At 39.6% G+C, this 13598-nt stretch overlaps 1 protein-coding gene across 4 annotated transcripts in view; it reads right to left on the reverse strand.

The window, feature by feature from the left end:
- Positions 1–3533: 3533 nt before the first annotated feature.
- Positions 3534–13598, reverse strand: part of MAP1B (microtubule associated protein 1B) — a 123727-nt gene continuing 113662 nt past the window's right edge. For all 4 annotated transcript variants that reach the window (XM_069084985.1, XM_069084987.1, XM_069084988.1 and 1 more), the window contains 2 exons: positions 9491–9729; positions 3534–8034 (listed from right to left, as the gene is read on the reverse strand). In XM_069084985.1, the coding sequence (XP_068941086.1) occupies positions 7879–8034; positions 9491–9729 (395 nt within the window). In that variant the 3' untranslated portion in view covers positions 3534–7878. The remainder of the gene's footprint in view (positions 8035–9490; positions 9730–13598) is intronic.

Consider the following 13598-nt stretch of genomic DNA (forward strand, 5'->3'; position numbering starts at 1 on the left):
AGGGAATCCACCCTTTCCAATTATAGCTAGTAAAGGACTTTTCTCAAAAAAATTCCTACGATAGAAACGCTGTAGGGTCAACCCTCCAGCATTAAACTTATCCCTCACCTGTGTGTGATGATGAGAATAAAAGCTAGTTTTTACATATTGCCTATGTGCCAGGCACTGTGCAATATTATTTCATTTAGTCCTCACAACAATCCTGAGAAGTGGGTGCTATTGTTATCCCCCATTTTACAGTGAAGGGAAGTAAGACAAACAAGTTAAGTGACTTGCCCAAGGTCACACAGCTAAGTGTCTGAGTGGTGCACTTGGATTCAGGTCTTCCTGACTCCTAGCCCAGCACTCTATTGCACCACCTGCCTGCCCTGCCTTGTATATTCTCTTTGGTTCTTCCCAAGTTGCTGAGAGGATTATATGTAGAATCAAATGCCACCTAGTCTGAAGAAATTTCAAGGTGTCTCAATGTTTTGGGCCTAGTATAATAGGGTTAAAAGTCTGCACTAGCTCACATGAACAGCAAGATGCGGCATCATTGCTTTCTGCAAACCTGTTCAACTCCAAAACCTCAAAAGAAAGGAATGATGTACCAGGCTGAGTAGTTACAGTGGCCAAATCTTTTCTTCTTAAGGTTTGCAAAAAACTTGTTTTTTTTTTTTAGAAAATTTTTTTTTTGAACTTAATCATCAATGAACATTAATATTTCAATATAAAAGGAACAAGACGGAGGTTTGCATAAGAAGCTGTGAAATTTTTATGCATTTTTAAAAAGAAGCATATATATGTATTAATTTTAACAAAGTTATAATAAAATTCCTCCATTTTTTGTTTCCCTTTGCACTTTTCTTCTGCTTATTTAAAAAGAAACATTTTACTGCTGCCTTTTTCCTTTTTTCTCTTCTATCACACTTCATTGACCTAATGACCACTTCCTCTGCCCCCAACCACAGTAGAAACTATCCATGTTGGCAAATACATACCTGCCAGCAAAACAAATCGACACATTGGTCAAGTCTGAGAATGCTTGGCTTTCTTCAAGGATCAGTTCAAGTACCAGCCCCTTTGAGAAGCTTCTGACTCTCTTAATTATTACAGGCTGCCCTGCCACCATCACTGTGTATTTATTTAGTACATATCCTGTATTTACCTCTCTATGAACATACTGTATCCCTTGGGAGAATATAAGCTCATTGAAGGCAGTGGCTATGATCTGTTTTAGCTTTATACACAGGGGTGGAGAACCTCCAGCCTCGAGGCCACATGTGGCTCTCCAAAACAAATCCTACTCCTTGGCAACAGCTTGGATACAGGGGTGAGGAGTGAAGGATGACACCTAGGTTGTGAACCTGAGGTATTGGGAGGATTCCTCAATAGTAAGAGGGCAAGTTAGAGGGGGAAGGAGTTTAGGGGATTTGGACATAGAACATCCAGTTTGAGGTGTCTGAAAGGCAGCTGGAGATTGGAGATTGGGGGTCAGCAGAGAGACTGGGGCAAGATAGGCAGATTTGAGAACCGTCAGCCTAGAGATGCTAATTAAATCCACTAGGGGCCAAGTTTTCTCTCATTCTAGGGTGAATCAGAGTAAGACTGAGGGGAAGTGGAGGTGTGGTAATGGTAATGTCAATGATAAGAGTCAGGAAGGACTCTTTCTATGTTATAGTGCCTATTAATTCAATCTAAAAGTCAGGATCTCTTATGGGAATATTACCAAATCCTAAATTCTGGGAATTGTAGCAGCAATGGAAAATTTTCTAAATTAGCTAATTCCTTGACATCCCTCAAAAGTAGAAAAGTGTTTTGTGAGTTTCAGAGCTCATACTCTGATAATTTGTGTTCTGGAAAGTTTTGATTAAATATAAATTTCTTCATCCAGGTATTTACCTTCAACAGGGTATTAGGGATGAAAAATGTTAAAGTTTCTAACCATAAATTTCACCCTTAGAAAAACAAATAAATATGGGGAAAGGGAAAGCAATCAACTCATTCTACCCCCTTTGCTGGATAATGCATATTCTCTGCATGGTTGTTGCTGCAAGGCACTCGATTCATCTCTTTCATGTTCCCACAAATGCATTTGCACTTTGTAAAAGGAAAAAGCACCACAGTAGAACAGAGGTTGATATGATTCCAGAGCTAGTGATTGAATCCTGCTTTATTACTTGGTAGAGTCAAAGTCATTCCCCAAACCCTCCCTCACTTCAGCCTCTTGGAATTCCAAGCTTCTTTCCAGGCTCAGCTCAGCTGCTTCCTTCTTTAAGAGGCATGTCGGTGCTTCCTCCTTCCTGGAATTACTTTGTATTTGCTTCTCTGTATCCCTAGGCTCCTACCCTCCAAGAAGGAAAGCCTTCTAACTGTTATATTCAGGCATATAAAAGAATGGGAAAGATCAACATGCTGAACCCCACTTGCTTGGACCTTTTGTCATCCTCCTGATGAAGAAACTTCTCTGCCTCATCTGTAGAGTGAACAGTTGAACTTGGTGAGCTGCCATGTCCCTTCAGAACCCTGAATCCAGTATCTGCTGACCTAGCCCAGTGTCTGGCATGCGAAGCCCCCATATTTACAGATAAAGACACTGAGGTCCCGGGAGAAGGGCCTTGCTTGAGATCACACAGCTGTTTTACTGGCAGAGCTGAGACTAACCCAGGTCTGTAGGTTAGCCCAGAGCTCACCCCCAGGGCTCTTTTGGTTTGCACTAAATGAGACCTGTATCCAAAACACTTGGGAAATTCCACAGGGCTATGCACACGTAGTGTAAATGGTCATCATTGTCACACTATATTGCCTCTCTAAAAAAAGTCCCCCCAAAGAAGAAAAAAGTTCAATGACATTAAATGTATGTTTTCCAAAAACAACTGTGGAGAAAATTGTTTCTCTGTTGAGTTGCTTTCAGTGAATGAAGGTCCTTCTAGGACCTCTTCAAGCTTAAGAGACTGTCTTTTTTTTTTTAATTCCATCCATTTCCCTAGCAGACACACCCACAGGCCCACTGGTTTATTTATGGCAGACATTCCACAGCATTGAAGATACCACCATACTTGTTTTCAACAGAGGTAATGGGGATCCCTGAGCAGAAACTGGACCCTGTTTTAGCCAGTCCAAGCCCTTAACAAGTGTCCTCTGAGAAGGACCAGGGTTATCAACCTGGAAAACTAATGGTGACAAATCCTCGAGTTCTGTGACACTGAATCATTGATTAAACCCTAGAATTTCGGAGCTCTAGGAGACTTCAAGGATGATTCCATCCAAACCCTCCACTTAAAGATGTGGAAGCCCAGCCTCTGACACTTAACACAAAACTAGTGTGACCTTGGGCAAGTCACTTAACCCCAATTGCCCTACCTTCCCCACTCCAAAAAGCAAAAAAAAAAAAAAAAGAAAAAAAAAAAAAAAAGGTGTGGAAGCCCGGAGGTGAAGGGACTTGAACAAGATCCTGATGGTGAGGCTGGGGCTTGAACTCTGTCCAACCGACCAATCAATGATATGAAAATGACAAAAGACACATGCGCGCACACACACACACACACGGAACATCTTTTTTACCACTTTTGCATTTTATTGTGGAACTGAGTTTGTTTCCTTTACATCAAATGGAAGAAGGGATATTGCACACGAATGTCATAAAAGCACTACATATTACTTTCACTGGAAACTAATTTTCTACATTAGATATGACTGGGTAGAATAGAGTGATGCAGGATTATAAGACATAATACCATACACAGCTGCAGACCGACACAAACACCATTCAGAACAAGAGAGAGGAGTGTGTGAGGTGCTTCTCAGCCCAGCTCAAGACTTTCTTCCCGAGGTCGGCAACAGGGGCAGCAGCGTACAAAGGGCATCTGGCCACAGCCTCCCTCCCTCGGTGGTGCCACCCTTCAGGCAGCCCAGTCTTGAACGTATATATCCTCAGTACCTCTCATCTGGAGAGCCAAACTACTTTAGTACAGAGAAGCTTGTTGTGTTGTGTTGTGTTTTCCGACTTTTCGTGGGTGCTGCCTTGTCAATTCTCTTTAGCAGAAGTTACAACAAACAGGTTGATTTTTGTAAGTTGTGTTTTTTTTTTAAATTTATACCAGGTGAATAACATAATCGCATTTAAAGAAATGCTCATTCCTAGATCACTTTTGGTGTGTTGTTCAGATCAAAGCTTACAGTTCCTTTCAAATGTAAACAGAACCGCTTTCTGATCTACTAAATTAAAAAAATACAAAAACTCTCACAATATCATTCACTGAGCAAGAACCTCCCAGGGACAGGTGCCTGAAATAGAGGCAAGACAGCAGTTCTAAAGTAGCACAGCAGCTTTGGGTGCTGTGGGTTTATTGGGGGACATATGGGGTGGGTAAGGGGCTGTAAAACACCATTAACCAAATGATTAAATCTTAGGCAATGAGCCTTGGAAAGCTAAATTGTGTAAACTATTGGAAACACTTAAAAACATTCATATACACTGTGGGATCTATGTTAAGTAAAAAAAAAAAAATTAAATGCCATGGAGATGGTGTTGGAGGGAGTCAATGTATCCAGTCCCACCACAAGACTGAAAAAGCATGCATGGGGAAGAGGGCGGAAGGAAGGAGAGCTGGTTCACATTGGAAATGGAGTGTCATCTCTAATGTTCATTCTCCATCAAATTCTGTCCAGAGTACTACCACTGAGGTCATGATTATGAATGTTGTCATGGGGAATACCGTCATTTAAACTGAGTGCTCTCTGCACTCATATATTGGACCTATGCAAGTGAAGGAATCAGTATCAAACCATGCTCCTAGAAATCGGTGCTGATTTATAGAGCTCACCATGAATGTACACAGTACATTGTGATGACCGGTGCTAAAAGAAGTGGGTAGGTCTGTAACTAGCAAATTTATTCACACGGGCAGGAAAGGTTTTAGGGCAAGAGGAGCTATCCCATCATAAACCTTGGTTTGTTCTGTAACACTCAGGCTGTTGCCATCATTTAGAATAGAAGTGGATGGAGAAAGCAATTAAAATATTTTATAGGAAAAAGCCAGCTGACCAGTGACATTATTTTTTCTTTCTTTCTCTCAAATTCTTATAGCAGCAAAAAAGAAAATATACTACAAGTAGAAAATGGACTGCTATTTGACCAAAATATATGTTAATTTGCTTAAAAGCGAAACTAACATATGAGCCAAAGTTCCCACCATAACTAGACCTCCTGCCAAATAAAAACTACTAGGAGTTCTCAATTGGGCAAGAAGGTGGCAAATTTTCTCTTCCTCCGCTAAAACACACTTTGGAATCTTATCTGCAAAAGACTGTGGCAGAATTCAGATTAATCAATTAAGCAATAAACTGTTTTTTCTTTCATTTCATAAGCTGTCCTGTATACGTTTCTAAGAAAATGATTATGAACTCAGCAAATTTGATTTTCTTCATAATTCATTCCCTTTGTTTGTGGGGTTTTTTTTCGTTCCATAATTCTGAGGCTTTTTTAAAAAGGATTTTGAAGAGACAGAGTAATAAATAAAGGCTGTGTGGCTAGAGACATCTAACAAAAAATAGAATATTAATTTCTTTTAAATTAAACATTTGAAAAACTTAATTCACAGCATTAAGTGGACTGCATGAGCCCTCAATGAAAGGGCTCTGAAGCATATTTTTAAACCCTCATAAAAGTTAGCAGTGCAAACATACACCTTATCAAACAAAAATAAACAATGTTAATTCTGAAATAAATAACAAACGGAAAATAAAATGAGGTCATTGTTCAGCTACTTAGTGGACCTTAGAGTCTGCAGGAAATGTGAGTTGTGCAGAGCAGCACAATTTCTTTAATAAAAGCATCTTTCTTTTGAGATCTGGGAGCCCCAATAGCTCACCTGAACCTTAGCTCAATCTTCATCAAGTTTCCCAAATTAATGTGTCAAATGGCTGTGATGGGAGAAATTATCTCCGTGTTCTAGGTTATGATTCTGTAGGAAATGGCAATTTAACTGCTCTCAATTTAAAATGTTTTGTTTTGTTTTTTAAAGAAAAAAATGCCAAAGCAAAAATTTGCTCGGGTTCTTTAGATGGATTTTGGCTTATTCATCTCATTGCTGAAGGTGTTGAAAGAAGTAAAACATCAGATAGTCTTGAGTGCCGTACCTGTCCTGTTTGTCTCCACTCTCAAATATCACTTACACTTCAATTTCAATGTTGTTGGGGGAGAGGGGCACGTGATACCGGGTATTAGGGAAAGAACCATTATTCTTGGCAGTTCAGGGGCTTTCATCAATACATGACTGCAAAACCAGACTTCATTCTCTTCAAAACCTCAAATAACATTATTGATAGTTTTTTTTTGTTTGTCTTCAAGACTTTTTTAAAAAAAATAAAATTACCTTCACCTGAAATTTTTTTCTAGCATTTTCCTGTAAACAAAAACTTGTGTTAAAAAGTTCATCTATGAAAAGTTCACACATAGCTAAAAAAAAAATTCTCCTGTACACTTGTTCCCATAATTGCTCTGAAACTAACTGAAACTAAAAAGCCAATGAAAGACAAAGGAAGGTAAATACTGTACACTCGCCGAGAACCTCTGTCAACATACGGTAAGAATGGTTCACTACGTTTCCCACTTCTGGTCACTGATGCCACTTCAGGCTTGATCTTGCTGTAATATAAAAGAAGCTTTCAAAAAGGCTTGTCTTGTTGGGTTGAGGGGCCACAGTGCACTGATGTGGAGCTGGTGGTGTTCCATTGACATACTGGTCACTCATAGCACCAAGCTTTTGGACCAATGAGATCGGCTCCTAATACCACACATGCACACTCACACTCCTTTGACTGGTGTGTATCTATAATCCTACACAGATGTTTTATAAACTTGCTGTCTCACGTTAAAAAATAAGTGCATCAAGTATCTTTGTACATTCAAGTCACTTTCTAAGGCAAATTGTCTACCGTAGGTATGTACTCCCAACTGCTTTGGTATTTTGCTTCAGTTAATTGGCTGTTGACTTGGGTGTTCACGCATGCAGGTTGAGTGATTCAGAGTGGATTAAGTGGTGGACACTGGGAGCATGCCTTAGACCAACCTATTTGCAAGTTAAAAGAAAAGTTCTGAGAGTTCTGAATGGGGTTCCAACTACTTGTGGGTCCGGCCTAGGATTATTATGCTATGTCAGTATGTAGACTTCAAACTAGAGTATGTGAGGTGGGAAGATTTCATGTCCCTTCGGGGTCACTTCCCTTTCTCATGGTCTTGGGATTGTGGATTGTTTGTTTGTTTTCCAGCCAACTTAGTTTAGTAAGTGAAGACCCTTTTTTGAGAACTCAGACTCATAAACTGAAAACTTGCTTTTCATGTGATAGTCTAAGTAAACTTCAGAAGTAAATACACCTATTGCCCGAGACAAGTGCAGACCTAATTTGGTACTTTCTCCTCCTTACCCTACCCCACTCTCCTTTTTCTCTGTGTATCTATCTTGCCAGCACTCACCCTTTCACTGTCTCAGTCTTTCTCTTCTGTTCTCTCTCTCTCTCTCTCTCTCTCTCTCTCTCTCTCTCTCTCTCTCTCTCTTTATCTCTCTATCTGACAAATGCCTCTACCTGGCAGAAGTCAAGTTGGATTTGCTAGTGCATGGTTTCTAAACGTTCAGCGGAGATGAGCCAGGATTTGTAATTTTGTAGTAATTTGAACCCTATTTCGGGAATACTGTTACTTCCCTTTAGCAATCAGCAAAAACTGAAAAATATTAGTGACTTGCATCACCATGACATAGTATAGCATTTGGCAGGTAAATAGTTCAGCAGTTGAATTGAATGGGTTAACTTTTTTAGAAAAGGTGGTTTCAAATTGAAGAATTTCTGGAAACAAAGTTTAAAGGTTATGTTGTGTTCTTTTGTTTTTGTGTTTGTTTTTTACAATTCAATCTTGCATGCGGGGAAGGATTCATCTTGCATAACAACAGTGCTGCTGCTCGCTAGAACCATGATATTGAGGTCCTGCTGCTTCTCATGGGTCTCTTGGTACCATTCCCTCATCACTTCGGAGTCATGAGTTGGGATCAAGGTCACCTGAAGGGTGAAAGAAGATGACTTTAGCAATAAAGAATGAGCTAGAGAACAAAGTCAACAAATGGTTTGCAGCTCTCAAAAAAAGTGAAAGGGCTTTGAAGCTCCTACTTTCCAAGCTGGTAGCGGTAGCCTCCCTTCTGCCCACAAAAGTAAACCATTCATTCATTCAGGGTAGGGGAAAAGGAGGGGAAACAAAAACTAAAAACAAAATACCATTATTTAAAATGCAATACTGATCTCATTGTAATACTCCATTATGGAGAAAAGGGTTGCTTTAAAGTAGGGTAAAATTTTTCAGTCCTTTCCTATTGCCACCTTAAAAAGCAATTCAGTTTATGGGGTTTTGAGAATCACATTCTTGTATACCTACTGGTTAAATCTGGCTAAGACATTAACCTCAAACCAAAGGTTTCCTGTTTTCCTTCTGATTCTAACAAATCTAAAGTTCTTGTTTCTTTTCTGGTTATTTGGTATGCAACAAACCCAACAGAACATAAGCCCCCTGAGGTCAGGGACTATGTAATCTTTGTCTTTCTATCCCATAATAGTAGCTGCTTAATAAATGTTTGTTGAACAACTGATTTCTGCTTTGGTCAAGGAAGTCCAGAAGAATATATGCCAGGGGTGGGGAACCTGCAGCCTTGAGGCTACATGTGACCTTCTAGGTCCTCAAGTGTGTCCCTTTGACTGAATCCAAACTTCACAGAACAAATCCCCTTTGTTCTGTAAAAGGATTTGTTCTGTAAAACTTGGATTCAGTCAAAAGGCTGCATCCAAGGACCTAGAAGGCCACATGTGGCCTTGAGGCTGCAGGTTCCCCCCCCCCCCCATAGTCCTTTCTCTAGAAGTTCTCCTGAAGCATGCAGAAACATGATTTTGATCCACATAATACTATCCATGAACTGGAGAGGGACCAGTTTTATAAAGATTTGTGAGTGTGAATATGATATGAGTAGAAAGAATTAGAACTCCATATCCAAAAAAAGAACTATGGAGTCTGAATCCAGATTGCAGCATACTATTTTCTCTTTTTTTTTTCTTTCTCATGGTTTTTCCCTTTTGGTTGATTCTTCTTTCACAACATAACTAAGGTAGAAATATGTTGAAGATGATTATACACATGTAGCCTATAACTGATGGCATGCCATCTTGGTGAGGGAAAAATCTGGAACTCAAAATCTTACAAAAGTGAATGTTGAAAACAAGGAGGAAAGAAAGTGAGAGAAAGAGAAAGAAGAAAGAGGAAGGAAGGAAGGAAGGAAGGAAGGAAGTAGAACTTTAGAAAAAATCCTTTCCTAACTTCTTTGGACCAAACCCTGGTTCCACCACTTTGTTCTCATGATGCTGGAGCATAGTTCTTATGTATACACTATCACTTAAGAATTTCTGTAATTCTCATTCTATTCATTCCTCTCAGGGGAATAAAGACAGTCTATCAGGATGTTTGTAGAGTTACCTGCATGTTGCTTCCCCATTGGGCCTTTCCTTCTAGTAAGGAGTCCAGGACAGCTCTACTGGGCTCTTCAGCTGCAGGGTCGTTTCCACTCACCACGTAGTAGGATGACCTCACTCGTTTGAAAAATTCTACATCAACATTTTTGCTGTTGCTGTGGTTGGGAATGTAGACAAGGTCCAGATACACAGGAGGTCCTGGAGGCACAGCTGAGGACTTGGCTGTCTTGGTCAGCCCAGGTCCTTGAGTAAGTAAGCACAGAATGGCATACATCACACCAGTTTGAAATAAGTCATAGAATAATCGTATTACCCTCTACTCATTATAGTGATCATTATTCCTTCTTTTCTCCCCCTCCCACCCCTAATGGAACCAGAAAGAGGTTAAGAGGTAGAGTGGAGGGGGGGGGGGCAGTCATGGAGTTAGAAAGACCAGTGTCTTTCTTCATATGTCCTTTCTAGTTAATTTGGCTATTTCTAATCATCAAAATAACTTATTCACTATCGGCATCCAGAAAAAGAAATGATAAATAGAAGTGTATATAGAATATATGTGTATATGTGTGTGTGTGTGCGTGTGTATATATGTTTGTGTCTAATGGTAGCCATCTCTAGGGCAGGGTGGGGGAGGGAAGAAAAATGAAATTTGCATGATAATTTTGTTGTATATTTGAAAGGAATAGCAAGTTGTACACAGAAGATTTACAGTTTCATATGTAATAATCTTTTTATTGTACTACATTATGGAAATGCCTGTTTTATTCCATAAATTAAAAAAAAAAAGACCAACGTCAAAGTCTTGCCTTTGACGTATAGTGGATCTATGACTCGGGCCAATCACTTAACCTCTTAGTTTCTCCAGCAACTCTCAAAGATCGTGGATTTCAGGCGAGTTGCTGATCCATATTTGTGAAGGGAATTTCCAAACTAGGTGTTCTCTATAGAAATAAAATCACAGGTCCAGACCCTCCCTCCCACCAGTAACTACCTTCTCCCCCTTCCCTCATAGAACCAATGCTTGCAGTGATACAAAAAAAGCAAAAAGAGTTTGTGTATCATTTCAATATGAGAAATGAGAAAGTGGGATGACTTCTCCATAGACACAGTCCCCTAAATGGCAACAGGATAGCTTTAAGCCTTGTATCCAGATGCAAATGAAGGTGCTTAGGTTTTCTCCTTTAGCCCATCCAGGAGAGGCAGTTTTCCTTGTGCAGCCTCATCTCACTGCTGGAGATGACCCTAGGTGATAGAGTTGAGATATCTGGCTACCTTCCCATCTCCAGAGTGTGTTTAACATCATCCGCCAACATTCATGATAAATGTTGGCTCTGTGTTCCCAGAGCAGTGATCGCGCTGGAAAATTAAACTGTAACTGAGGGAAAGAATGACATTGGCAGGGAAGTTTTCAGGTTCTAGGGGAAAAGGTTTTCTCTAGCCAACTGGGCCATAACCAACTGAGAGAAGTGAGGGGCATCTTTTATCCAGACCTCACACCTTCAATCAGAAAAACCCAAACAAAGTCCAAATCCAGACTAATCAAAGGGACCCCTCCCGAAAGCAGCCACAGAGATGCCTGGCTTGGGGTACTGCCTTGTCTTCCTAGCTTGAGAAGCTGGGGCCCTAGAAACCATCTTGGCAGAGGTCTTTGGCCGTCTGCTTCTCTAAGGAATCATGAACTTGCTGCAAGCCTGTAAACAGACTTTTTGCCAGACAAAAACTACTAAGAGTCCCCAACAGCTTTTCCAGAAATCCCTGCCTAGCAGTTTCTCTAGCTTCAAGATTAATCTCAAATCCTACCTTCTGCAGGTGGCTTTTCTGGGTCTCCTACCCCTTCAGATACTCTATTTGTATCTTGTAGATAATTAGTTATTTACATGTTGTCTCCACCATTAAAATGTGAGTTCCTTGAGGGTAGGGACGATTTCTGTCCCTCTTTGTTTCTCCAGGTCTTAGTACAGTGTCTGGTGCGTACTAAGCATTTAATAAATGCTTATTAACTGACAAAAAAGAAAACAAAAGGAACCTGTTTAAGCATATTCTAACTACCTCTCCTCCAATCAGTGGGCAGGCCAAACTGCTGGGAGATATTGCTTACATGTGCATATATAGGGAGATACTCCTCATTGAACTGGGTCATTTAAAGGGTATCTGAAAAGGCCAGAAAACCAAATGGGGAATCTTTGGAAACCTGATTGTGGTTAGAAACGAGGGCAAACAAAAGTTTGGGGTTAAACTGGGCATTTAACACTCAAGTCAAATCAGTTGAAGTGTGTGTGTCATGCCATTGGTAAGGATAAATCACATATGTGCACACATGGGTATACACAATTAACATCTATACAGAGAAATGTTTCAAGCAGTTGAAACCTTAATAGGGCTGGCCGTAGGACATTTCAAAGAACTTTACCATTTTCTATATTTTTCAACTTTATGAAAACTGTGCAGTTTGCCCTGAAGGATTCCTGTATCCTCTATGGGATTTACGAAGACCGTGTCTTCAAAAGTGGAAAAGCAAAAACATCAAGGAATTCATAAAGCCAGTCAATCCTGTTTAAAACTCAATGGTGGCTGTTTGAGTGAAGTAGTTAGTCCCTTAGTCCTGAACAGCCACAGTCAAAGAACTTTCTTCACAAGCCCTGTCTACCTTTAATACAATGGGGGCTGGCTACCCCATGACTTATCTTCCAATATGTAGACATGTTTGTGAGGAATTACCTTGTTGTGTAATTAGTAAAGTCCAGCAACCCTGACTAGATGGATGTCCTATCCAATGACAATGGCGAAAATGGATAGGACTTGGGGCATTTTCTAATGCAAGGAATCCCAAAATTTCTCTTTTTCAGAAATAAGTCTATTAAATGAGTTGGAAAAGCACCTTCCTACATAATGGGCTCAATCACATCAAGAGTTTCTATTTCAAACTTGACCTCTAAATTATCCTTTTAAACGACTCAGAGGATATTGTTAAACTGGTAGCATGAGTGTTACTGGTAGCAAATTAAGTATTTTTAAAAACATACCTTGTAGTATTTTGTTTTTATGTCTTAATTCATTTGCCACTGTCTCTCAGGCTGAGGGGTTAATTTGGTGAGTTTATTAATTCTGCACTGTCTTTCAGGGGACTGAGTTATGTTTAAATATGGAGGACTTCAATTTGACTCCACATGAATGTACATGTCTCACTGGGATCAAGGACTTTTAAAAAAGAATTATCCGTATCATGGGACTTTCCTTTATTTAAGAGGGACCTAAACTTTAAAATCTCAAGAATTTGCCAGATTTTTTCCAATAAATATAGGACATGCTATTTATAAAGTATGTTGCACATACATTTTTGTTAATTTGCATTCATTTGTATGTACTAGGACTTAAAAATCTTGACTAAATATGTGAATATACAAGGAAACATTAATGTAATCTACTGTCATTGTATTAAAGCTTAATATTCAAAACCTCTACAGGTAGTTGGCACAAGAGTGGCCTTTCCAGTAAGCCAAGGTCAGGCCTGGGGACATAATACATCTGGAAAAAGGGACCAGAATATGATCTATTACCAGAAACCAGCAATATCTAGAAGTTCTAATGAAGTAGGGTTTTAAACATAAATAGCCTCCTATATTTCCACTCAGAAAAGGATACATAAAATCTTTTCAACCACTCAAAAATTTCTGTTTAGAGACTCATAAATAGGGAGTTGGATCAGAAAGGTTGTATTAATACTTAGTAAAGTAATGAATTTATTTATACTTAATTAATTAATACTTAGTAAATATTGGCTGGGACTCAGGTGCCATAGAAAATGGTAGATGACAAGGCAATGAATTGACAAGTTAGTGAGCTGACTGTAGTCAGGTGATTCATTCCCCAAAGTTCTAACATTAAAAAAAAAATCTCTTGGGCTTAAAAGGTCCATTCCTTGGCTTGGTATAAAACCAATGACTTTGGGTAGGCCCTTGGGGCCTATAAGCCCAAGCAGAGCCAAGACTAGGGCTAGGCAAGGTAAGCTTAGAGTGTAACATAAGAGGGCTCAAGGAGAAAGGTCACTTAATGTGATTCTTTCTTTCCATCTATCTATCTATCTATCTATCTATCTATCTATCTATCTATCTATC

Source organism: Petaurus breviceps, unplaced genomic scaffold (genome assembly GCF_028583685.1).
Source record: "Petaurus breviceps papuanus isolate PSGF00001 unplaced genomic scaffold, PetGlider_PUasm1.0 175, whole genome shotgun sequence".
Lineage (NCBI taxonomy): Eukaryota > Metazoa > Chordata > Mammalia > Diprotodontia > Petauridae > Petaurus > Petaurus breviceps.